The 27,655-nt window shown below is 33.5% G+C and overlaps 1 protein-coding gene across 1 annotated transcript; it reads left to right on the top strand.

The window, feature by feature from the left end:
* The first annotated feature begins 489 nt into the window (after positions 1-489).
* LOC137356163 (zinc finger protein 420-like) lies at positions 490-27,328 on the top strand. The gene is made up of 2 exons (XM_068021985.1): positions 490-569; positions 23,945-27,328. The coding sequence occupies exon 2, from the start codon at positions 24,354-24,356 to the stop codon at positions 27,225-27,227; it is 2,874 nt and encodes a 957-aa protein (XP_067878086.1). The 5' UTR covers positions 490-569; positions 23,945-24,353; the 3' UTR covers positions 27,228-27,328.
* The last annotated feature ends 327 nt before the right edge of the window (positions 27,329-27,655 follow it).

Genomic DNA, 27,655 nt, shown 5'->3' with positions numbered 1-27,655 from the left:
CGCGGGGGGGGGGAACGTGAGGAAGCTTCTGGCGCGGCGGCCACGTGGAGCTCGGCGGCCGCGAGGGTGGCGGAAGAGGAGAGGGCGAGCGGCTCGGGAAAGGGAATTAAGGGGCGTGAACTTGAGGGGAACGCCTTTGCTGGGTGGGGCATGCCGGCATGGACACGATGGGCTGAATGGCCTCCTCCTATGCTGTGCAGGTGAATGCAATGAGGTTGCAGGCTGCAGGGGGAAGAGGGAGGGGAACCTCTTCAGATGCCAAAACCCCTCAGACATATTTTTAAAAAAAAAAAACAAACTTGCAAAACTTTTGCAAAACTTCATTGACTGCAAGCAGGAGGCGGAACTCCAGTGGAGGGGGTCGGCGTTCCCCTGCCGGACCCGCTTGGGGGACGGAACGGCCGGATGCCGGCCCGCCTCCAGCTTCCCCCGGGCGGCTTCCGGTGGGCGACCCAGCAGCCGGAAGTGCCTTTGTGCCTCTTCGGTGGTGGCGGGGGAGGTCAGAGGTCAGAGCCTGACCGGAAGTGGGTGCCAGGGGGCTGCAGGAGGTGAGCAGAGGCTGCAGAAAGGTAACAAAACCTCGAATAAACCCTCCAAACCCTCAAGCAACTCAGCCTCCCTCAATCTAAACCCCCTCAATCCAGCAGCAGGGACAGGGGGAGCCAGAGAGCAGCAAGCAGGGGGGTCAAAGAAAGCCAAATATATCAAAATATCCTAACCTGCAAATGTGCAAAGTGGGGAATCAAGGGTTAATATCAATCTAAATATATTAAAATGTCAAAAACTGTGCATCTGTTAAGTGGAGGATCAAGGCTTAATATCTATATAAATATATTAAAATATCATTCACTGTAAATGTGCAAACTGGGAGAGTCAGGGATTAATATCTATATAAATATATTAAAATATCATTCTCTGTAAATGTGTAAACTGGGAGAGTCAGGGATGAATATCTATATAAATATATTAAAATATCATTCTCTGTAAATGTGTAAACTGGGAGAGTCAGGGATGAATATCTATATAAATATATTAAAATATCATTCTCTGTAAATGTGTAAACTGGGAGAGTGAGGGATTAATATCTACATAAATATATTAAAATATCATTCTCTGTAAATGTGTAAACTGGGAGAGTCAGGGATTAATATCTACATAAATATATTAAAATATCATTCACTGTAAATGTGTAAACTGGGAGAGTCAGGGATTAATATCTATATAAATATATTAAAATATCATTCACTGTAAATGTGTAAACTGGGAGAGTCAGGGATTAATATCAATATAAATATATTAAAATATCATTCTCTGTAAATGTGTAAACTGGGAGAGTCAGGGATTAATATCTATATAAATATATTAAAATATCATTCACTGTAAATGTGTAAACTGGAAGAATCAGGGATTAATATCTATATAAATATATTAAAATATCATTCTCTGTAAATGTGTAAACTGGGAGAGTCAGGGATTAATATCTATATAAATATATTAAAATATCATTCACTGTAAATGTGTAAACTGGGAGAATCAGGGATTAATATCTATATAAATATATTAAAATATCATTCTCTGTAAATGTGTAAACTGGGAGAGTCAGGGATTAATATCTATATAAATATATTAAAATATCATTCTCTGTAAATGTGTAAACTGGGAGAGTCAGGGATTAATATCTATATAAATATATTAAAATATCATTCACTGTAAATGTGTAAACTGGGAGAATCAGGGATTAATATCGATATAAATATATTAAAATATCATTCTCTGTAAATGTGTAAACTGGGAGAGTCGGGGATTAATATCTATATAAATATATTAAAATATCATTCTCTGTAAATGTGTAAACTGGGAGAGTCGGGGATTAATATCGATATAAATATATTAAAATATCATTCACTGTAAATGTGTAAACTGGGAGAGTCAGGGATTAATATCAATCTAAATATATTAAAATATCATTCACTGTAAATGTGCAAACTGGGAGAGTCAGGGATTAATATCTATATAAATATATTAAAATATCATTCACTGTAAATGTGTAAACTGAGAGAGTCAGGGATTAATATCGATATAAATATATCAAAATATCATTCTCTGTAAATGTGTAAACTGGGAGAGTCAGGGATTAATATCTATATAAATATATTAAAATATCATTCTCTGTAAATGTGTAAACTGGGAGAATCAGGGATTAATATCTATATAAATATATTAAAATATCATTCTCTGTAAATGTGTAAACTGGGAGAATCAGGGATTAATATCTATATAAATATATTAAAATATCATTCTCTGTAAATGTGTAAACTGGGAGAGTCAGGGATTAATATCTATATAAATATATTAAAATATCATTCTCTGTAAATGTGTAAACTGGGAGAGTCGGGGATTAATATCGATATAAATATATTAAAATATCATTCACTGTAAATGTGTAAACTGGGAGAGTCAGGGATTAATATCAATCTAAATATATTAAAATATCATTCACTGTAAATGTGCAAACTGGGAGAGTCAGGGATTAATATCTATATAAATATATTAAAATATCATTCACTGTAAATGTGTAAACTGGGAGAGTCAGGGATTAATATCGATATAAATATATCAAAATATCATTCTCTGTAAATGTGTAAACTGGGAGAGTCAGGGATTAATATCTATATAAATATATTAAAATATCATTCTCTGTAAATGTGTAAACTGGGAGAGTCAGGGATTAATATCTATGTAAATATATTAAAATATCATTCTCTGTAAATGTGTAAACTGGGAGAGTCGGGGATTAATATCTATATAAATATATTAAAATATCATTCTCTGTAAATGTGTAAACTGGGAGAATCGGGGATTAATATCTACATAAATATATTAAAATATCATTCACTGTAAATGTGTAAACTGGGAGAGTCAGGGATTAATATCGATATAAATATATTAAAATATCATTCTCTGTAAATGTGTAAACTGGGAGAGTCAGGGATTAATATCTATATAAATATATTAAAATATCATTCTCTGTAAATGTGTAAACTGGGAGAATCAGGGATTAATATCTATATAAATATATTAAAATATCATTCTCTGTAAATGTGTAAACTGGGAGAGTCAGGGATTAATATCTATGTAAATATATTAAAATATCATTCTCTGTAAATGTGTAAACTGGGAGAGTCAGGGATTAATATCTATGTAAATATATTAAAATATCATTCTCTGTAAATGTGTAAACTGGGAGAATCAGGGATTAATATCTATATAAATATATTAAAATATCATTCTCTGTAAATGTGTAAACTGGGAGAGTCGGGGATTAGTATCTATGTAAATATATTAAAATATCATTCTCTGTAAATGTGTAAACTGGGAGAGTCGGGGATTAATATCTATATAAATATATTAAAATATCATTCTCTGTAAATGTGTAAACTGGGATAATCGGGGATTAATATCTATATAAATATATTAAAATATCATTCACTAAATGTGTAAACTGGGAGAGTCAGGGATTAATATCGATATAAATATATTAAAATATCATTCTCTGTAAATGTGTAAACTGGGAGAGTCAGGGATTAATATCTATATAAATATATTTAAATATCATTCACTGTAAATGTGTAAACTGCGAGAGTCAGGGATTAATATCTATATAAATATATTAAAATATCATTCACTGTAAATGTGTAAACTGGGAGAATCAGGGATTAATATCGATATAAATATATTAAAATATCATTCACTGTAAATGTGTAAACTGGGAGAATCAGGGATTAATATCTATATAAATATATTAAAATATCATTCTCTGTAAATGTGTAAACTGGGAGAGTCGGGGATTAATATCTATATAAATATATTAAAATATCATTCTCTGTAAATGTGTAAACTGGGAGAGTCAGGGATTAATATCTATATAAATATATTAAAATATCATTCTCTGTAAATGTGTAAACTGGGAGAATCAGGGATTAATATCTATATAAATATATTAAAATATCATTCTCTGTAAATGTGTAAACTGGGAGAGTCAGGGATTAATATCTATATAAATATATTAAAATATCATTCACTGTAAATGTGTAAACTGGGAGAGTCAGGGATTAATATCTATATAAATATATTAAAATATCATTCTCTGTAAATGTGTAAACTGGGAGAATCAGGGATTAATATCTATATAAATATATTAAAATATCATTCTCTGTAAATGTGTAAACTGGGAGAGTCAGGGATTAATATCTATATAAATATATTAAAATATCATTCTCTGTAAATGTGTAAACTGGGAGAATCGGGGATTAATATCTATATAAATATATTAAAATATCATTCTCTGTAAATGTGTAAACTGGGAGAGTCGGGGATTAATATCTATATAAATATATTAAAATATCATTCACTGTAAATGTGTAAACTGGGAGAGTCAGGGATTAATATCTATATAAATATATTAAAATATCATTCTCTGTAAATGTGTAAACTGGGAGAGTCAGGGATTAATATCTATATAAATATATTAAAATATCATTCTCTGTAAATGTGTAAACTGGGAGAGTCAGGGATTAATATCTATATAAATATATTAAAATATCATTCTCTGTAAATGTGTAAACTGGGAGAGTCAGGGATTAATATCTATATAAATATATTAAAATATCATTCTCTGTAAATGTGTAAACTGGGAGAGTCAGGGATTAATATCTATATAAATATATTAAAATATCATTCTCTGTAAATGTGTAAACTGGGAGAATCAGGGATTAATATCTATATAAATATATTAAAATATCATTCTCTGTAAATGTGTAAACTGGGAGAGTCGGGGATTAATATCTATATAAATATATTAAAATATCATTCTCTGTAAATGTGTAAACTGGGAGAATCAGGGATTAATATCTATATAAATATATTAAAATATCATTCTCTGTAAATGTGTAAACTGGGAGAATCAGGGATTAATATCTATATAAATATATTAAAATATCATTCACTGTAAATGTGTAAACTGGGAGAGTCAGGGATTAATATCGATATAAATATATTAAAATATCATTCACTGTAAATGTGTAAACTGGGAGAGTCAGGGATTAATATCTATATAAATATATTAAAATGTCATTCTCTGTAAATGTGTAAACTGGGAGAGTCAGGGATTAATATCTATATAAATATATTAAAATATCATTCACTGTAAATGTGTAAACTGGGAGAGTCAGGGATTAATATCTATATAAATATATTAAAATATCATTCTCTGTAAATGTGTAAACTGGGAGAGTCAGGGATTAATATCTATATAAATATATTAAAATATCATTCACTGTAAATGTGTAAACTGGGAGAGTCGGGGATTAATATCTATATAAATATATTAAAATATCATTCTCTGTAAATGTGTAAACTGGGAGAGTCAGGGATTAATATCTATATAAATATATTAAAATATCATTCTCTGTAAATGTGTAAACTGGGAGAGTCGGGGATTAATATCTATATAAATATATTAAAATATCATTCTCTGTAAATGTGTAAACTGGGAGAGTCAGGGATTAATATCTATATAAATATATTAAAATATCATTCACTGTAAATGTGTAAACTGGGAGAGTCAGGGATTAATATCTATATAAATATATTAAAATATCATTCTCTGTAAATGTGTAAACTGGGAGAATCAGGGATTAATATCTATATAAATATATTAAAATATCATTCTCTGTAAATGTGTAAACTGGGAGAGACAGGGATTAATATCTATATAAATATATTAAAATATCATTCTCTGTAAATGTGTAAACTGGGAGAGTCAGGGATTAATATCTATATAAATATATTAAAATATCATTCTCTGTAAATGTGTAAACTGGGAGAGTCAGGGATTAATATCTATATAAATATATTAAAATATCATTCTCTGTAAATGTGTAAACTGGGAGAGTCAGGGATTAATATCTATATAAATATATTAAAATATCATTCTCTGTAAATGTGTAAACTGGGAGAGTCAGGGATTAATATCTATATAAATATATTAAAATATCATTCACTGTAAATGTGTAAACTGGGAGAATCAGGGATTAATATCTATATAAATATATTAAAATATCATTCTCTGTAAATGTGTAAACTGGGAGAATCAGGGATTAATATCTATATAAATATATTAAAATATCATTCTCTGTAAATGTGTAAACTGGGAGAGTCAGGGATTAATATCTATATAAATATATTAAAATATCATTCTCTGTAAATGTGTAAACTGGGAGAGTCAGGGATTAATATCTATATAAATATATTAAAATATCATTCTCTGTAAATGTGTAAACTGGGAGAGTCGGGGATTAATATCTATATAAATATATTAAAATATCATTCTCTGTAAATGTGTAAACTGGGAGAGTCGGGGATTAATATCTATATAAATATATTAAAATATCATTCTCTGTAAATGTGTAAACTGGGAGAATCAGGGATTAATATCTATATAAATATATTAAAATATCATTCACTGTAAATGTGTAAACTGGGAGAGTCAGGGATTAATATCTATATAAATATATTAAAATATCATTCACTGTAAATGTGTAAACTGGGAGAGTCGGGGATTAATATCTATATAAATATATTAAAATATCATTCACTGTAAATGTGTAAACTGGGAGAGTCGGGGATTAATATCTATGTAAATATATTAAAATATCATTCTCTGTAAATGTGTAAACTGGGAGAGTCAGGGATTAATATCTATATAAATATATTAAAATATCATTCACTGTAAATGTGTAAACTGGGAGAGTCAGGGATTAATATCTATATAAATATATTAAAATATCATTCACTGTAAATGTGTAAACTGGGAGAGTCGGGGATTAATATCGATATAAATATATTAAAATATCATTCACTGTAAATGTGTAAACTGGGAGAGTCGGGGATTAATATCTATATAAATATATTAAAATATCATTCTCTGTAAATGTGTAAACTGGGAGAGTCGGGGATTAATATCGATATAAATATATTAAAATATCATTCTCTGTAAATGTGTAAACTGGGAGAGTCGGGGATTAATATCTATATAAATATATTAAAATATCATTCTCTGTAAATGTGTAAACTGGGAGAGTCAGGGATTAATATCGATATAAATATATTAAAATATCATTCTCTGTAAATGTGTAAACCGGGAGAGTCAGGGATTAATATCTATATAAATATATTAAAATATCATTCTCTGTAAATGTGTAAACCGGGAGAGTCAGGGATTAATATCTATATAAATATATTAAAATATCATTCACTGTAAATGTGTAAACCGGGAGAATCAGGGATTAATATCTATATAAATATATTAAAATATCATTCACTGTAAATGTGTAAACTGGGAGAATCAGGGATTAATATCTATATAAATATATTAAAATATCATTCTCTGTAAATGTGTAAACTGGGAGAGTCGGGGATTAATATCTATATAAATATATTAAAATATCATTCTCTGTAAATGTGTAAACTGGGAGAGTCAGGGATTAATATCTATATAAATATATTAAAATATAATTCTCTGTAAATGTGTAAACTGGGAGAATCGGGGATTAATATCTATATAAATATATTAAAATATCATTCACTGTAAATGTGTAAACTGGGAGAGTCAGGGATTAATATCTGTATAAATATATTAAAATATCATTCTCTGTAAATGTGTAAACTGGGAGAGTCAGGGATTAATATCTATATAAATATATTAAAATATCATTCTCTGTAAATGTGTAAACTGGGAGAGTCAGGGATTAATATCTATATAAATATATTAAAATATCATTCACTGTAAATGTGTGAACTGGGAGAATCAGGGATTAATATCGATATAAATATATTAAAATATCATTCTCTGTAAATGTGTAAACTGGGACAGTCAGGGATTAATATCTATATAAATATATTAAAATATCATTCTCTGTAAATGTGTAAACTGGGAGAGTCGGGGATTAATATCTATATAAATATATTAAAATATCATTCACTGTAAATGTGTAAACTGGGAGAGTCAGGGATTAATATCTATATAAATATATTAAAATATCATTCTCTGTAAATGTGTGAACTGGGAGAATCAGGGATTAATATCTATATAAATATATTAAAATATCATTCTCTGTAAATGTGTAAACTGGGAGAGTCGGGGATTAATATCTATATAAATATATTAAAATATCATTCTCTGTAAATGTGTAAACTGGGAGAGTCGGGGATTAATATCTATATAAATATATTAAAATATCATTCTCTGTAAATGTGTAAACTGGGAGAGTCGGGGATTAATATCTATATAAATATATTAAAATATCATTCTCTGTAAATGTGTAAACTGGGAGAATCAGGGATTAATATCTATATAAATATATTAAAATATCATTCACTGTAAATGTGTGAACTGGGAGAATCAGGGATTAATATCTATATAAATATATTAAAATATCATTCTCTGTAAATGTGTAAACTGGGAGAGTCGGGGATTAATATCTATATAAATATATTAAAATATCATTCACTGTAAATGTGTAAACTGGGAGAGTCAGGGATTAATATCTATATAAATATATTAAAATATCATTCTCTGTAAATGTGTAAACTGGGAGAATCGGGGATTAATATCTATATAAATATATTAAAATATCATTCACTGTAAATGTGTAAACTGGGAGAGTCAGGGATTAATATCGATATAAATATATTAAAATATCATTCTCTGTAATTGTGTAAACTGGGAGAGTCGGGGATTAATATCTATATAAATATATTAAAATATCATTCACTGTAAATGTGTAAACTGGGAGAGTCAGGGATTAATATCGATATAAATATATTAAAATATCATTCTCTGTAATTGTGTAAACTGGGAGAGTCGGGGATTAATATCTATATAAATATATTAAAATATCATTCACTGTAAATGTGTAAACTGGGAGAGTCAGGGATTAATATCGATATAAATATATTAAAATATCATTCTCTGTAATTGTGTAAACTGGGAGAGTCGGGGATTAATATCTATATAAATATATTAAAATATCATTCTCTGTAAATGTGTAAACTGGGAGAGTCAGGGATTAATATCTATATAAATATATTAAAATATCATTCTCTGTAAATGTGTAAACTGGGAGAGTCAGGGATTAATATCTATATAAATATATTAAAATATCATTCTCTGTAAATGTGTAAACTGGGAGAGTCAGGGATTAATATCTATATAAATATATTAAAATATCATTCTCTGTAAATGTGTAAACTGGGAGAGTCAGGGATTAATATCTATATAAATATATTAAAATATCATTCTCTGTAAATGTGTAAACTGGGAGAGTCAGGGATTAATATCTATATAAATATATTAAAATATCATTCTCTGTAAATGTGTAAACTGGGAGAGTCAGGGATTAATATCTATATAAATATATTAAAATATCATTCTCTGTAAATGTGTAAACTGGGAGAGTCAGGGATTAATATCTATATAAATATATTAAAATATCATTCTCTGTAAATGTGTAAACTGGGAGAGTCAGGGATTAATATCTATATAAATATATTAAAATATCATTCTCTGTAAATGTGTAAACTGGGAGAGTCAGGGATTAATATCTATATAAATATATTAAAATATCATTCACTGTAAATGTGTAAACTGGGAGAGTCAGGGATTAATATCTATATAAATATATTAAAATATCATTCTCTGTAAATGTGTAAACTGGGAGAGTCAGGGATTAATATCTATATAAATATATTAAAATATCATTCACTGTAAATGTGTAAACTGGGAGAGTCAGGGATTAATATCTATATAAATATATTAAAATATCATTCTCTGTAAATGTGTAAACTGGGAGAGTCAGGGATTAATATCTATATAAATATATTAAAATATCATTCTCTGTAAATGTGTAAACTGGGAGAGTCAGGGATTAATATCTATATAAATATATTAAAATATCATTCACTGTAAATGTGTAAACTGGGAGAATCAGGGATTAATATCTATATAAATATATTAAAATATCATTCTCTGTAAATGTGTAAACTGGGAGAGTCAGGGATTAATATCTATATAAATATATTAAAATATCATTCTCTGTAAATGTGTAAACTGGGAGAGTCAGGGATTAATATCTATATAAATATATTAAAATATCATTCACTGTAAATGTGTAAACTGGGAGAGTCAGGGATTAATATCGATATAAATATATTAAAATATCATTCTCTGTAAATGTGTAAACTGGGAGAGTCAGGGATTAATATCTATATAAATATATTAAAATATCATTCTCTGTAAATGTGTAAACTGGGAGAGTCAGGGATTAATATCTATATAAATATATTAAAATATCATTCACTGTAAATGTGTAAACTGGGAGAATCAGGGATTAATATCTATATAAATATATTAAAATATCATTCTCTGTAAATGTGTAAACTGGGAGAGTCAGGGATTAATATCTATATAAATATATTAAAATATCATTCTCTGTAAATGTGTAAACTGGGAGAGTCAGGGATTAATATCTATATAAATATATTAAAATATCATTCACTGTAAATGTGTAAACTGGGAGAGTCGGGGATTAATATCTATATAAATATATTAAAATATCATTCTCTGTAAATGTGTAAACTGGGAGAGTCAGGGATTAATATCTATATAAATATATTAAAATATCATTCACTGTAAATGTGTAAACTGGGAGAATCGGGGATTAATATCTATGTAAATATATTAAAATATCATTCTCTGTAAATGTGTAAACTGGGAGAGTCAGGGATTAATATCGATATAAATATATTAAAATATAATTCTCTGTAATTGTGTAAACTGGGAGAGTCGGGGATTAATATCTATATAAATATATTAAAATATAATTCACTGTAAATGTGTAAACTGGGAGAGTCAGGGATTAATATCTATATAAATATATTAAAATATCATTCTCTGTAAATGTGTAAACTGGGAGAGTCAGGGATTAATATCTATATAAATATATTAAAATATCATTCTCTGTAAATGTGTAAACTGGGAGAGTCAGGGATTAATATCTATATAAATATATTAAAATATCATTCTCTGTAAATGTGTAAACTGGGAGAGTCAGGGATTAATATCTATATAAATATATTAAAATATCATTCTCTGTAAATGTGTAAACTGGGAGAGTCAGGGATTAATATCTATATAAATATATTAAAATATCATTCACTGTAAATGTGTAAACTGGGAGAATCAGGGATTAATATCTATATAAATATATTAAAATATCATTCACTGTAAATGTGTAAACTGGGAGAATCAGGGATTAATATCTATATAAATATATTAAAATATCATTCTCTGTAAATGTGTAAACTGGGAGAGTCAGGGATTAATATCTATATAAATATATTAAAATATCATTCACTGTAAATGCGTAAACTGGGAGAATCAGGGATTAATATCTATATAAATATATTAAAATATCATTCACTGTAAATGTGTAAACTGGGAGAATCAGGGATTAATATCTATATAAATATATTAAAATATCATTCTCTGTAAATGTGTAAACTGGGAGAGTCAGGGATTAATATCTATATAAATATATTAAAATATAATTCTCTGTAAATGTGTAAACTGGGAGAGTCAGGGATTAATATCGATATAAATATATTAAAATATCATTCACTGTAAATGTGTAAACTGGGAGAGTCAGGGATTAATATCGATATAAATATATTAAAATATCATTCACTGTAAATGTGTAAACTGGGAGAGTCGGGGATTAATATCTATATAAATATATTAAAATATCATTCTCTGTAAATGTGTAAACTGGGAGAGTCGGGGATTAATATCTATATAAATATATTAAAATATCATTCTCTGTAAATGTGTAAACTGGGAGAATCAGGGATTAATATCTATATAAATATATTAAAATATCATTCTCTGTAAATGTGTAAACTGGGAGAGTCAGGGATTAATATCTATATAAATATATTAAAATATCATTCTCTGTAAATGTGTAAACTGGGAGAATCAGGGATTAATATCTATATAAATATATTAAAATATCATTCTCTGTAAATGTGTAAACTGGGAGAGTCAGGGATTAATATCTATATAAATATATTAAAATATCATTCTCTGTAAATGTGTAAACTGGGAGAGTCAGGGATTAATATCTATATAAATATATTAAAATATCATTCTCTGTAAATGTGTAAACTGGGAGAGTCAGGGATTAATATCTATATAAATATATTAAAATATCATTCTCTGTAAATGTGTAAGCTGGGAGAGTCGGGGATTAATATCTATATAAATATATTAAAATATCATTCTCTGTAAATGTGTAAACTGGGAGAGTCGGGGATTAATATCTATATAAATATATTAAAATATCATTCACTGTAAATGTGTAAACTGGGAGAGTCGGGGATTAATATCGATATAAATATATTAAAATATCATTCTCTGTAAATGTGTAAACTGGGAGAATCAGGGATTAATATCTATATAAATATATTAAAATATCATTCTCTGTAAATGTGTAAACTGGGAGAGTCAGGGATTAATATCTATATAAATATATTAAAATATCATTCTCTGTAAATGTGTAAACTGGGAGAGTCAGGGATTAATATCGATATAAATATATTAAAATATCATTCACTGTAAATGTGTAAACTGGGAGAGTCAGGGATTAATATCTATATAAATATATTAAAATATCATTCTCTGTAAATGTGTAAACTGGGAGAGTCAGGGATTAATATCTATATAAATATATTAAAATATCATTCTCTGTAAATGTGTAAACTGGGAGAGTCAGGGATTAATATCTATATAAATATATTAAAATATCATTCTCTGTAAATGTGTAAGCTGGGAGAGTCGGGGATTAATATCTATATAAATATATTAAAATATCATTCTCTGTAAATGTGTAAACTGGGAGAGTCGGGGATTAATATCTATATAAATATATTAAAATATCATTCACTGTAAATGTGTAAACTGGGAGAGTCGGGGATTAATATCGATATAAATATATTAAAATATCATTCTCTGTAAATGTGTAAACTGGGAGAATCAGGGATTAATATCTATATAAATATATTAAAATATCATTCTCTGTAAATGTGTAAACTGGGAGAGTCAGGGATTAATATCTATATAAATATATTAAAATATCATTCTCTGTAAATGTGTAAACTGGGAGAGTCAGGGATTAATATCTATATAAATATATTAAAATATCATTCTCTGTAAATGTGTAAACTGGGAGAGTCAGGGATTAATATCGATATAAATATATTAAAATATCATTCTCTGTAAATGTGTAAACTGGGAGAGTCAGGGATTAATATCTATATAAATATATTAAAATATCATTCTCTGTAAATGTGTAAACTGGGAGAGTCAGGGATTAATATCTATATAAATATATTAAAATATCATTCTCTGTAAATGTGTAAACTGGGAGAGTCAGGGATTAATATCTATATAAATATATTAAAATATCATTCACTGTAAATGTGTAAACTGGGAGAGTCGGGGATTAATATCGATATAAATATATTAAAATATCATTCTCTGTAAATGTGTAAACTGGGAGAGTCAGGGATTAATATCTATATAAATATATTAAAATATCATTCTCTGTAATTGTGTAAACTGGGAGAGTCAGGGATTAATATCAATCTAAATATATTAAAATATCATTCTCTGTAAATGTGTAAACTGGGAGAGTCAGGGATTAATATCTATGTAAATATATTAAAATATCATTCTCTGTAAATGTGTAAACTGGGAGAGTCAGGGATTAATATCTATGTAAATATATTAAAATATCATTCACTGTAAATGTGTAAACTGGGAGAGTCAGGGATTAATATCTATGTAAATATATTAAAATATCATTCTCTGTAAATGTGTAAACTGGGAGAGTCAGGGATTAATATCTATATAAATATATTAAAATATCATTCACTGTAAATGTGTAAACTGGGAGAGTCGGGGATTAATATCGATATAAATATATTAAAATATCATTCTCTGTAAATGTGTAAACTGGGAGAGTCAGGGATTAATATCTATATAAATATATTAAAATATCATTCTCTGTAATTGTGTAAACTGGGAGAGTCGGGGATTAATATCTATATAAATATATTAAAATATCATTCTCTGTAATTGTGTAAACTGGGAGAGTCGGGGATTAATATCTATATAAATATATTAAAATATCATTCTCTGTAAATGTGTAAACTGGGAGAATCAGGGATTAATATCTATATAAATATATTAAAATATCATTCTCTGTAAATGTGTAAACTGGGAGAGTCAGGGATTAATATCGATATAAATATATTAAAATATCATTCTCTGTAAATGTGTAAACTGGGAGAATCAGGGATTAATATCTATATAAATATATTAAAATATCATTCTCTGTAAATGTGTAAACTGGGAGAGTCAGGGATTAATATCGATATAAATATATTAAAATATCATTCTCTGTAAATGTGTAAACTGGGAGAGTCAGGGATTAATATCTATATAAATATATTAAAATATCATTCTCTGTAAATGTGTAAACTGGGAGAGTCAGGGATTAATATCTATATAAATATATTAAAATATCATTCTCTGTAAATGTGTAAACTGGGAGAGTCAGGGATTAATATCGATATAAATATATTAAAATATCATTCTCTGTAAATGTGTAAACTGGGAGAGTCAGGGATTAATATCTATATAAATATATTAAAATATCATTCTCTGTAAATGTGTAAACTGGGAGAGTCGGGGATTAATATCGATATAAATATATTAAAATATCATTCACTGTTAATGTGTAAACTGGGAGAGTCAGGGATTAATATCTATATAAATATATTAAAATATCATTCTCTGTAAATGTGTAAGCTGGGAGAGTCGGGGATTAATATCTATATAAATATATTAAAATATCATTCTCTGTAAATGTGTAAACTGGGAGAGTCAGGGATTAATATCTATATAAATATATTAAAATATCATTCACTGTAAATGTGTAAACTGGGAGAGTCGGGGATTAATATCGATATAAATATATTAAAATATCATTCTCTGTAAATGTGTAAACTGGGAGAATCAGGGATTAATATCTATATAAATATATTAAAATATCATTCTCTGTAAATGTGTAAACTGGGAGAGTCAGGGATTAATATCTATATAAATATATTAAAATATCATTCTCTGTAAATGTGTAAACTGGGAGAGTCAGGGATTAATATCTATATAAATATATTAAAATATCATTCACTGTAAATGTGTAAACTGGGAGAGTCAGGGATTAATATCTATATAAATATATTAAAATATCATTCTCTGTAAATGTGTAAACTGGGAGAGTCAGGGATTAATATCGATATAAATATATTAAAATATCATTCTCTGTAAATGTGTAAACTGGGAGAGTCAGGGATTAATATCTATATAAATATATTAAAATATCATTCTCTGTAAATGTGTAAACTGGGAGAGTCAGGGATTAATATCTATATAAATATATTAAAATATCATTCTCTGTAAATGTGTAAACTGGGAGAGTCAGGGATTAATATCTATATAAATATATTAAAATATCATTCACTGTAAATGTGTAAACTGGGAGAGTCGGGGATTAATATCGATATAAATATATTAAAATATCATTCTCTGTAAATGTGTAAACTGGGAGAGTCAGGGATTAATATCTATATAAATATATTAAAATATCATTCTCTGTAATTGTGTAAACTGGGAGAGTCAGGGATTAATATCAATCTAAATATATTAAAATATCATTCTCTGTAAATGTGTAAACTGGGAGAGTCAGGGATTAATATCTATGTAAATATATTAAAATATCATTCTCTGTAAATGTGTAAACTGGGAGAGTCAGGGATTAATATCTATATAAATATATTAAAATATCATTCACTGTAAATGTGTAAACTGGGAGAGTCAGGGATTAATATCTATGTAAATATATTAAAATATCATTCTCTGTAAATGTGTAAACTGGGAGAGTCAGGGATTAATATCTATATAAATATATTAAAATATCATTCACTGTAAATGTGTAAACTGGGAGAGTCGGGGATTAATATCGATATAAATATATTAAAATATCATTCTCTGTAAATGTGTAAACTGGGAGAGTCAGGGATTAATATCTATATAAATATATTAAAATATCATTCTCTGTAATTGTGTAAACTGGGAGAGTCGGGGATTAATATCTATATAAATATATTAAAATATCATTCTCTGTAATTGTGTAAACTGGGAGAGTCGGGGATTAATATCTATATAAATATATTAAAATATCATTCTCTGTAAATGTGTAAACTGGGAGAATCAGGGATTAATATCTATATAAATATATTAAAATATCATTCTCTGTAAATGTGTAAACTGGGAGAGTCAGGGATTAATATCGATATAAATATATTAAAATATCATTCTCTGTAAATGTGTAAACTGGGAGAATCAGGGATTAATATCTATATAAATATATTAAAATATCATTCTCTGTAAATGTGTAAACTGGGAGAGTCAGGGATTAATATCGATATAAATATATTAAAATATCATTCTCTGTAAATGTGTAAACTGGGAGAGTCAGGGATTAATATCTATATAAATATATTAAAATATCATTCTCTGTAAATGTGTAAACTGGGAGAGTCAGGGATTAATATCTATATAAATATATTAAAATATCATTCTCTGTAAATGTGTAAACTGGGAGAGTCAGGGATTAATATCGATATAAATATATTAAAATATCATTCTCTGTAAATGTGTAAACTGGGAGAGTCGGGGATTAATATCTATATAAATATATTAAAATATCATTCTCTGTAAATGTGTAAACTGGGAGAGTCAGGGATTAATATCGATATAAATATATTAAAATATCATTCACTGTTAATGTGTAAACTGGGAGAGTCAGGGATTAATATCTATATAAATATATTAAAATATCATTCTCTGTAAATGTGTAAGCTGGGAGAGTCGGGGATTAATATCTATATAAATATATTAAAATATCATTCTCTGTAAATGTGTAAACTGGGAGAGTCAGGGATTAATATCTATATAAATATATTAAAATATCATTCACTGTAAATGTGTAAACTGGGAGAGTCGGGGATTAATATCGATATAAATATATTAAAATATCATTCTCTGTAAATGTGTAAACTGGGAGAATCAGGGATTAATATCTATATAAATATATTAAAATATCATTCTCTGTAAATGTGTAAACTGGGAGAGTCAGGGATTAATATCTATATAAATATATTAAAATATCATTCTCTGTAAATGTGTAAACTGGGAGAGTCAGGGATTAATATCTATATAAATATATTAAAATATCATTCTCTGTAAATGTGTAAACTGGGAGAGTCAGGGATTAATATCTATATAAATATATTAAAATATCATTCTCTGTAAATGTGTAAACTGGGAGAGTCAGGGATTAATATCGATATAAATATATTAAAATATCATTCTCTGTAAATGTGTAAACTGGGAGAGTCAGGGATTAATATCTATATAAATATATTAAAATATCATTCTCTGTAAATGTGTAAACTGGGAGAGTCAGGGATTAATATCTATATAAATATATTAAAATATCATTCTCTGTAAATGTGTAAACTGGGAGAGTCAGGGATTAATATCTATATAAATATATTAAAATATCATTCACTGTAAATGTGTAAACTGGGAGAGTCGGGGATTAATATCGATATAAATATATTAAAATATCATTCTCTGTAAATGTGTAAACTGGGAGAGTCAGGGATTAATATCTATATAAATATATTAAAATATCATTCTCTGTAATTGTGTAAACTGGGAGAGTCAGGGATTAATATCAATCTAAATATATTAAAATATCATTCTCTGTAAATGTGTAAACTGGGAGAGTCAGGGATTAATATCTATGTAAATATATTAAAATATCATTCTCTGTAAATGTGTAAACTGGGAGAGTCAGGGATTAATATCTATATAAATATATTAAAATATCATTCACTGTAAATGTGTAAACTGGGAGAGTCAGGGATTAATATCTATGTAAATATATTAAAATATCATTCTCTGTAAATGTGTAAACTGGGAGAGTCAGGGATTAATATCTATATAAATATATTAAAATATCATTCACTGTAAATGTGTAAACTGGGAGAGTCGGGGATTAATATCGATATAAATATATTAAAATATCATTCTCTGTAAATGTGTAAACTGGGAGAGTCAGGGATTAATATCTATATAAATATATTAAAATATCATTCTCTGTAATTGTGTAAACTGGGAGAGTCGGGGATTAATATCTATATAAATATATTAAAATATCATTCTCTGTAAATGTGTAAACTGGGAGAATCAGGGATTAATATCTATATAAATATATTAAAATATCATTCTCTGTAATTGTGTAAACTGGGAGAGTCGGGGATTAATATCTATATAAATATATTAAAATATCATTCTCTGTAAATGTGTAAACTGGGAGAATCAGGGATTAATATCTATATAAATATATTAAAATATCATTCTCTGTAAATGTGTAAACTGGGAGAGTCAGGGATTAATATCGATATAAATATATTAAAATATCATTCTCTGTAAATGTGTAAACTGGGAGAATCAGGGATTAATATCTATATAAATATATTAAAATATCATTCTCTGTAAATGTGTAAACTGGGAGAGTCAGGGATTAATATCGATATAAATATATTAAAATATCATTCTCTGTAAATGTGTAAACTGGGAGAGTCAGGGATTAATATCTATATAAATATATTAAAATATCATTCTCTGTAAATGTGTAAACTGGGAGAGTCAGGGATTAATATCTATATAAATATATTAAAATATCATTCTCTGTAAATGTGTAAACTGGGAGAGTCAGGGATTAATATCGATATAAATATATTAAAATATCATTCTCTGTAAATGTGTAAACTGGGAGAGTCAGGGATTTATATCTATATAAATATATTAAAATATCATTCTCTGTAAATGTGTAAACTGGGAGAGTCGGGGATTAATATCTATATAAATATATTAAAATATCATTCTCTGTAAATGTGTAAACTGGGAGAGTCGGGGATTAATATCTATATAAATATATTAAAATATCATTCTCTGTAAATGTGTAAACTGGGAGAGTCGGGGATTAATATCGATATAAATATATTAAAATATCATTCACTGTTAATGTGTAAACTGGGAGAGTCAGGGATTAATATCTATATAAATATATTAAAATATCATTCTCTGTAAATGTGTAAACTGGGAGAGTCAGGGATTAATATCTATATAAATATATTAAAATATCATTCTCTGTAAATGTGTAAACTGGGAGAGTCAGGGATTAATATCTATATAAATATATTAAAATATCATTCTCTGTACATGTGTAAACTGGGACAGTCAGGGATTAATATCTATGTAAATATATTAAAATATCATTCTCTGTAAATGTGTAAACTGGGAGAGTCAGGGATTAATAACTATGTAAATATATTAAAATATCATTCTCTGTAAATGTGTAAACTGGGAGAGTCGGGGATTAATATCTATATAAATATATTAAAATATCATTCTCTGTAATTGTGTAAACTGGGAGAGTCAGGGATTAATATCTATATAAATATATTAAAATATCATTCACTGTAAATGTGTAAGCTGGGAGAGTCGGGGATTAATATCTATATAAATATATTAAAATATCATTCTCTGTAATTGTGTAAACTGGGAGAGTCGGGGATTAATATCTATATAAATATATTAAAATATCATTCTCTGTAAATGTGTAAACTGGGAGAGTCAGGGATTAATATCTATATAAATATATTAAAATATCATTCTCTGTAAATGTGTAAACTGGGAGAGTCAGGGATTAATATCTATATAAATATATTAAAATATCATTCACTGTAAATGTGTAAACTGGGAGAGTCAGGGATTAATATCTATATAAATATATTAAAATATCATTCACTGTAAATGTGTAAACTGGGAGAGTCAGGGATTAATATCGATATAAATATATTAAAATATCATTCTCTGTAAATGTGTAAACTGGGAGAGTCAGGGATTAATATCTATGTAAATATATTAAAATATCATTCTCTGTAAATGTGTAAACTGGGAGAGTCAGGGATTAATATCTATATAAATATATTAAAATATCATTCTCTGTAAATGTGTAAACTGGGAGAGTCAGGGATTAATATCTATATAAATATATTAAAATATCATTCACTGTAAATGTGTAAACTGGGAGAGTCAGGGATTAATATCTATATAAATATATTAAAATATCATTCTCTGTAAATGTGTAAACTGGGAGAGTCAGGGATTAATATCTATATAAATATATTAAAATATCATTCTCTGTAAATGTGTAAACTGGGAGAGTCAGGGATTAATATCTATATAAATATATTAAAATATCATTCTCTGTAAATGTGTAAACTGGGAGAGTCAGGGATTAATATCTATATAAATATATTAAAATATCATTCTCTGTAAATGTGTAAACTGGGAGAGTCAGGGATTAATATCTATATAAATATATTAAAATATCATTCTCTGTAAATGTGTAAACTGGGAGAGTCAGGGATTAATATCTATATAAATATATTAAAATATCATTCTCTGTAAATGTGTAAACTGGGAGAGTCAGGGATTAATATCTATATAAATATATTAAAATATCATTCTCTGTAAATGTGTAAACTGGGAGAGTCGGGGATTAATATCTATATAAATATATTAAAATATCATTCTCTGTAAATGTGCAAACTGGGAGAGTCGGGGATTAATATCTATATAAATATATTAAAATATCATTCTCTGTAAATGTGCAAACTGGGAGAGTCGGGGATTAATATCTATATAAATATATTAAAATATCATTCTCTGTAAATGTGTAAACTGGGACAGTCGGGGATTAATATCTATATAAATATATTAAAATATCATTCTCTGTAAATGTATAAACTGGGTGAGTCGGGGATTAATATCGATATAAATATATTAAAATATCATTCTCTGTAATTGTGTAAACTGGGAGAGTCGGGGATTAATATCTATATAAATATATTAAAATATCATTCTCTGTAAATGTGTAAACTGGGACAGTCAGGGATTAATATCTATATAAATATATTAAAATATCATTCTCTGTAAATGTGTAAACTGGGAGAGTCAGGGATTAATATCTATATAAATATATTAAAATATCATTCTCTGTAAATGTGTAAACTGGGAGAGTCAGGGATTAATATCTATATAAATATATTAAAATATCATTCACTGTAAATGTGTAAACTGGGAGAATCAGGGATTAATATCGATATAAATATATTAAAATATCATTCTCTGTAAATGTGTAAACTGGGAGAATCAGGGATTAATATCTATATAAATATATTAAAATATCATTCTCTGTAAATGTGTAAACTGGGAGAGTCAGGGATTAATATCTATAGAAATATATTAAAATATCATTCTCTGTAAATGTGTAAACTGGGAGAGTCAGGGATTAATATCTATATAAATATATTAAAATATCATTCTCTGTAAATGTGTAAACTGGGAGAGTCAGGGATTAATATCGATATAAATATATTTAAATATCATTCTCTGTAAATGTGTAAACTGGGAGAGTCAGGGATTAATATCTATATAAATATATTAAAATATCATTCTCTGTAAATGTGTAAACTGGGAGAGTCGGGGATTAATATCTATATAAATATATTAAAATATCATTCTCTGTAAATGTGTAAACTGGGAGAATCGGGGATTAATATCTATATAAATATATTAAAATATCATTCTCTGTAAATGTGTAAACTGGGAGAATCAGGGATTAATATCGATATAAATATATTAAAATATCATTCTCTGTAAATGTGTAAACTGGGAGAGTCAGGGATTAATATCTATATAAATATATTAAAATATCATTCACTGTAAATGTGTAAACTGGGAGAATCAGGGATTAATATCGATATAAATATATTAAAATATCATTCTCTGTAAATGTGTAAACTGGGAGAGTCAGGGATTAATATCTATATAAATATATTAAAATATCATTCTCTGTAAATGTGTAAACTGGGAGAGTCAGGGATTAATATCTATATAAATATATTAAAATATCATTCTCTGTAAATGTGTAAACTGGGAGAATCAGGGATTAATATCTATATAAATATATTAAAATATCATTCTCTGTAAATGTGTAAACTGGGAGAGTCAGGGATTAATATCTATATAAATATATTAAAATATCATTCTCTGTAATTGTGTAAACTGGGAGAGTCAGGGATTAATATCTATATAAATATATTAAAATATCATTCACTGTAAATGTGTAAACTGGGAGAGTCGGGGATTAATATCGATATAAATATATTAAAATATCATTCTCTGTAATTGTGTAAGCTGGGAGAGTCGGGGATTAATATCTATATAAATATATTAAAATATCATTCTCTGTAATTGTGTAAACTGGGAGAGTCGGGGATTAATATCTATATAAATATATTAAAATATCATTCTCTGTAAATGTGTAAACTGGGAGAGTCAGGGATTAATATCTATATAAATATATTAAAATATCATTCTCTGTAAATGTGTAAACTGGGACAGTCGGGGATTAATATCTATATAAATATATTAAAATATCATTCTCTGTAATTGTGTAAACTGGGAGAGTCGGGGATTAATATCTATATAAATATATTAAAATATCATTCTCTGTAAATGTGTAAACTGGGAGAGTCGGGGATTAATATCTATATAAATATATTAAAATATCATTCTCTGTAAATGTGTAAACTGGGAGAATCAGGGATTAATATCTATATAAATATATTAAAATATCATTCTCTGTAAATGTGTAAACTGGGAGAGTCAGGGATTAATATCTATATAAATATATTAAAATATCATTCTCTGTAAATGTGTAAACTGGGAGAGTCAGGGATTAATATCTATATAAATATATTAAAATATCATTCTCTGTAAATGTGTAAACTGGGAGAGTCAGGGATTAATATCTATGTAAATATATTAAAATATCATTCTCTGTAAATGTGTAAACTGGGAGAGTCGGGGATTAATATCTATATAAATATATTAAAATATCATTCTCTGTAAATGTGTAAACTGGGAGAATCGGGGATTAATATCTATATAAATATATTAAAATATCATTCTCTGTAAATGTGTAAACTGGGAGAGTCGGGGATTAATATCTATATAAATATATTAAAATATCATTCACTGTTAATGTGTAAACTGGGAGAGTCAGGATTAATATCTATATAAATATATTAAAATATCATTCTCTGTAAATGTGTAAACTGGGAGAGTCAGGGATTAATATCTATATAAATATATTAAAATATCATTCTCTGTAAATGTGTAAACTGGGAGAGTCAGGGATTAATATCTATATAAATATATTAAAATATCATTCTCTGTAAATGTGTAAACTGGGAGAGTCAGGGATTAATATCGATATAAATATATTAAAATATCATTCTCTGTAAATGTGTGAACTGGGAGAATCAGGGATTAATATCATCGCGTATATTCCAGACAGAGATGGAGAGATTTTTGGGTGCGGAGGAAACTGAGGGATCTGGGGGCTCGTCCGGGACTGTCGGGTTGAGGTAGAAGATCTGACTGGAGGGGACAAATGGTCCCTCCTCCCGCTCCTCTCTCTGATGGTTGGTCTGGGCTGTGCTCAGGACCAACGGCCCCGTGCCTTCTCTCAACCGCCTTCCTGTCTTGTTCCTTCCGCAGTGCCATCTGGATGCCAGCCCCCGCCTGGCCACCCCTCGCACTGTCGCCGGTTGCCTCGCCAGTCCTGGACGGACCAGCGCAGGAGAGGGAGGAGGCTGGGGTACGAGGCCGGAGCGGTGCCCGAGCCAGGGGCTGATTGGCGTCGAGGGCCAGCCCCCGAAGAGGCCGTCGCCGGTGAGCGTTCTGGGGAATCTCCGGGAGTCCGGGCCACACCTTCACGTCGACGCCGAGGACGGACGCGCGGAGAAGAGGAGGAGGCAGAGGAGGAAGAGAGTGGACATCGTGACACGGAAGAGGAGGAGGGTTGTGGGTGGGGGGGTGGGGAAGCGCGGGTTGTGTGCCTGCGTTGGATAAATGTTGCCACTTTTGCTGCCAGCGTTGAGGTGAAGACCGGAACCCGCATCGACAAATGGCGTCCGGGGCAGCGGGGATGGAGCGCGCGGCCCCTCGGGTCTCGGCCCGGGCCGCCCTCCGCCCGTTGCGCTGCGGGGACTGTGGCAAGCGCTTCTCCCGCTCCTGGCGCCTCTGCTGGCACCGGGCGCGCCACCCGCCGAGGACGCCCTTCATCTGCTCCTCCTGCGGGCGGGTCTTCGGCTACTTCCAGGTGCTGGCCCGGCACCGGTGCCCGCAGGAGGAGCCGGCGCCGGGTGCGGCGCCGGGCGAGGTTGGGGAGGGGGAGCGCCCCTACCTGTGCCCGCTGTGCCCCAAGCGCTTCGCCACTCCCTGGTACCTGCAGAAGCACCGGCGGCGCCACGAGCGGCCGCCGGCTTTCGCCTGCGCCGACTGCGGCCGGGCCTTCAAGGAGCGCTACGAGCTGGCGCGGCACCGGCTGATCCATGACCCGCGCCGGCCCCACCGCTGCCCGCTGTGCCTGCAGCGCTTCGGCCGGCCGGAGGGTTTGGAGTGCCACCTGCGGGCCCAGCACGGGCCGCCCCGGCGGCGCCCTTTCCGCTGTGGGGTGTGCGGCAAGGCCTACAGCCGCTCGGCCCACCTCCTGCGCCACGAGTACGGGCACACCGGCGAGCGGCCGTACCCCTGCGCCGAGTGCGGCAAGGCCTTCCGGGACCCGGGCACCCTGCGGCGGCACCGCCGGCTGCACCAGAAGCCGGGGGCGGCGCTGCTGGGGCCGGGCGTGCCGGTGCCCCCGGGCATCGGCGCGGCCGCCAATTGCGCCGGGTGCGGCGGGGCTGGGCCCGGCTCGGATTGTCGGCGCTGCCGGGGTGGCGGCGGGGGAGGAGGCCCGCCGCCACCTCACCCGCCGCCCCCGCCCCCGGCTGCCAAGTGCGCGGTCTGCGGCAAGGCCTTCGCCGACCGGGCAGCCCTGGACCGCCACCACCTGCAGGGCCACGCCGGGCAGGGCCCGTTCCCCTGCCCCCTCTGCCGGCTGGCCTTCCCGAGCTCGGCGGAGCTGCAGGAGCACCAGGGCGGGCACCAGCAGCTGCCGCCGCCCTCCTTCGCCTGCTCACAGTGCGGCCGCACCTACAGCCGGGCCTCGCACCTGCTGCGCCACCAGCGCAGCCACACGGACGAGCGGCCCTTCGCCTGCCCGGCCTGCGGCAAGGGCTTCGTCAACTCCTACGAGCTGCTGCGGCACCGGCTGACACACACGGACGAGGCCCCCTACCCGTGCCCGCTCTGCGACAAGCGCTTCAAGCGGCCGCACTACCTGGCGCAGCACCTGCGCACGCACAGCGACCAGACCCCCTACCCGTGCCCTTCCTGCGGCAAGCGCTTCAAGACCGCCTCCTACCTCCTCAAGCACCAGAGCCGCCACCAGCCCGAGCCCCCCCGCCACACCTGCCCGGCCTGTGGCAAGGGCTTCCGCTACCCGTACGAGCTGGCGCGGCACGGCCGTTCCCACTCCGACCAGGCGCCCTACACGTGCCCGGCCTGCCCCCGGGCTTTCAAGAGCGGACGGGACCTGGACCAGCACGCCCGCCTCCACACAGGCGAGCGGCCGTACGTCTGCCCTTCCTGCGGCAAGGGCTTCACCCGCTCCTCGATGCTGGGCCGCCACCGCCGCACCCACTCCCAGCTCCGGCCGCACGCCTGCCCGGCCTGCGGCAAGGCCTTCAAGGCCCCCTCTGGCCTGCGGGGCCATCAGCGGAGGAATTGCCGGGCCTTCAGGTCCAGACCTCAGACCGACGCCACCAGAGGAGGAGGAGGGGCAGCCGCTGATGGAGAGAGGCTGGGCCCAGGCCCCCGGGAGGCCACAGGCCTCCAACTCCCACAAGCCCGTGACCTGGGAACCCTGCAGGCCCTCAAACTCCTGCTGCCCCGTGACCCAGGTGCCCTGCATCCTCGCGAGCCACCGCCGGCCCTTGACCAGGGAACCCGGCAGGCCCTGGGCCTCCCGCAGGCCCGTGACCCGGGAACCCTGCATCCTCTCGAGCTCTCACAGGCCCGTGACCAGGGAACCCTGCATCCACTTGAACTCCCACAGGCCTGTGACCAGGGAACCCTGCATCCACTCGAACTCCTGCAGACCCGTGACCAGGGAGCCCTGCATCCTCTCGAACTCCTGCAGGCCTGTGACCAGGGAGCCCTGCATCCTCTCGAACTCCCGCAGGCCCGTGACCAGGGAACCCTGCATCCCCTCGGCCTCCCACAGGCCCGTGACCCAGGAACCCTGCATCCACTTGAACTCCCACAGGCCCGTGACCAGGGAACCCTGCATCCTCTCGAACTCCCGCAGGCCTGTGACCAGGGAACCCTGCAACCCCTCGGCCTCCTACAGGCCCGTGACCAGGGAACCCTGCATCCCCTCGGCCTCCCACAGGCCCGTGACCCAGGAACCCTGCATCCACTTGAACTCCCACAGGCCCGTGACCAGGGAACCCTGCATCCACTTGAACTCCCGCAGGCCCGTGACCAGGGAACCCTGCATCCTCTCGAACACCCGCAGGCCCGTGACCAGGGTACCCTGCATCCTCTCGGCCTCCCACAGGCCCGTGACCAGGGAACCCTGCGTCCACTCGAACTCCCACAGGCCCGTGACCCGGGAACCCTGCAGGCCCTCGAACTGCCCCGGGCCCCCGACTCCCTGCTGACCTCAGGCCCAGCCTCCCGGCCCCAGCCCCAGCCCGTGCCCTACGACTGCGGTCTCTGCCGCCAGAGCTTCCCGCAGCTGGTGCAGTTGCTGAAGCATCGCTGCCGCCTGCCTGACCAGCAGCAGCCCGCCTTCCGCTGCCCCCGCTGCCCTGAAGCCTTCGCCAGGGCCTTCGAGTTGGCCTGCCACCTTCCCTGCCATGCCAACGATCCACCCGTCCAGTGCCCCCGCTGAGGGGCAGGTCCAGAGCCTGGAGTGTGGCCTGCCCCCCCCCACCCCGGAGATGGCATGCGGGCAGGGAACTCAGGAGCTCTCCTCGGGCTCTGTGTCCCGCCCCCCCCCCCCCCACCCACCCCGCCCCGCCGGTGTCTCCCGCCACGTTGAGTTGTTGCCTGGTCCGTGTCCCCACCCATCCCCCTCTCCTTACCCTCATCCCCCTCTCTCCTGCCTCATCCAACACTCCCCTCTGCTCTATTCCACTGCCTTATCCCCCTTTTTTTTCCCCCTCACTTCCCCCTCCCCACTCTCCCTCCCCCTCATTACCTCCCCCTCCCCCTCATTACCTCCCCTTGTCCCCCCACTTCCCCCCCAATTCTCTCCTACTCTCTCTGTCTCCCCCTTTCTCCCTCCCCCTCACTCCGCCCCACTCTCGCCTTCCTCCA

The sequence above is a fragment of the Heterodontus francisci genome, chromosome 45 (genome assembly GCF_036365525.1).
Source record: "Heterodontus francisci isolate sHetFra1 chromosome 45, sHetFra1.hap1, whole genome shotgun sequence".
Classification (NCBI taxonomy): domain Eukaryota; kingdom Metazoa; phylum Chordata; class Chondrichthyes; order Heterodontiformes; family Heterodontidae; genus Heterodontus; species Heterodontus francisci.
This window is presented reverse-complemented; position numbering and strand designations above follow the sequence as displayed.

What these genes read in the sequence shown, in the direction of transcription:
- LOC137356163 (XM_068021985.1), top strand. Translation starts at nt 24,354, where the DNA reads ATGGCGTCCGGGGCAGCGGGGATGGAGCGCGCGGCCCCTCGGGTCTCG.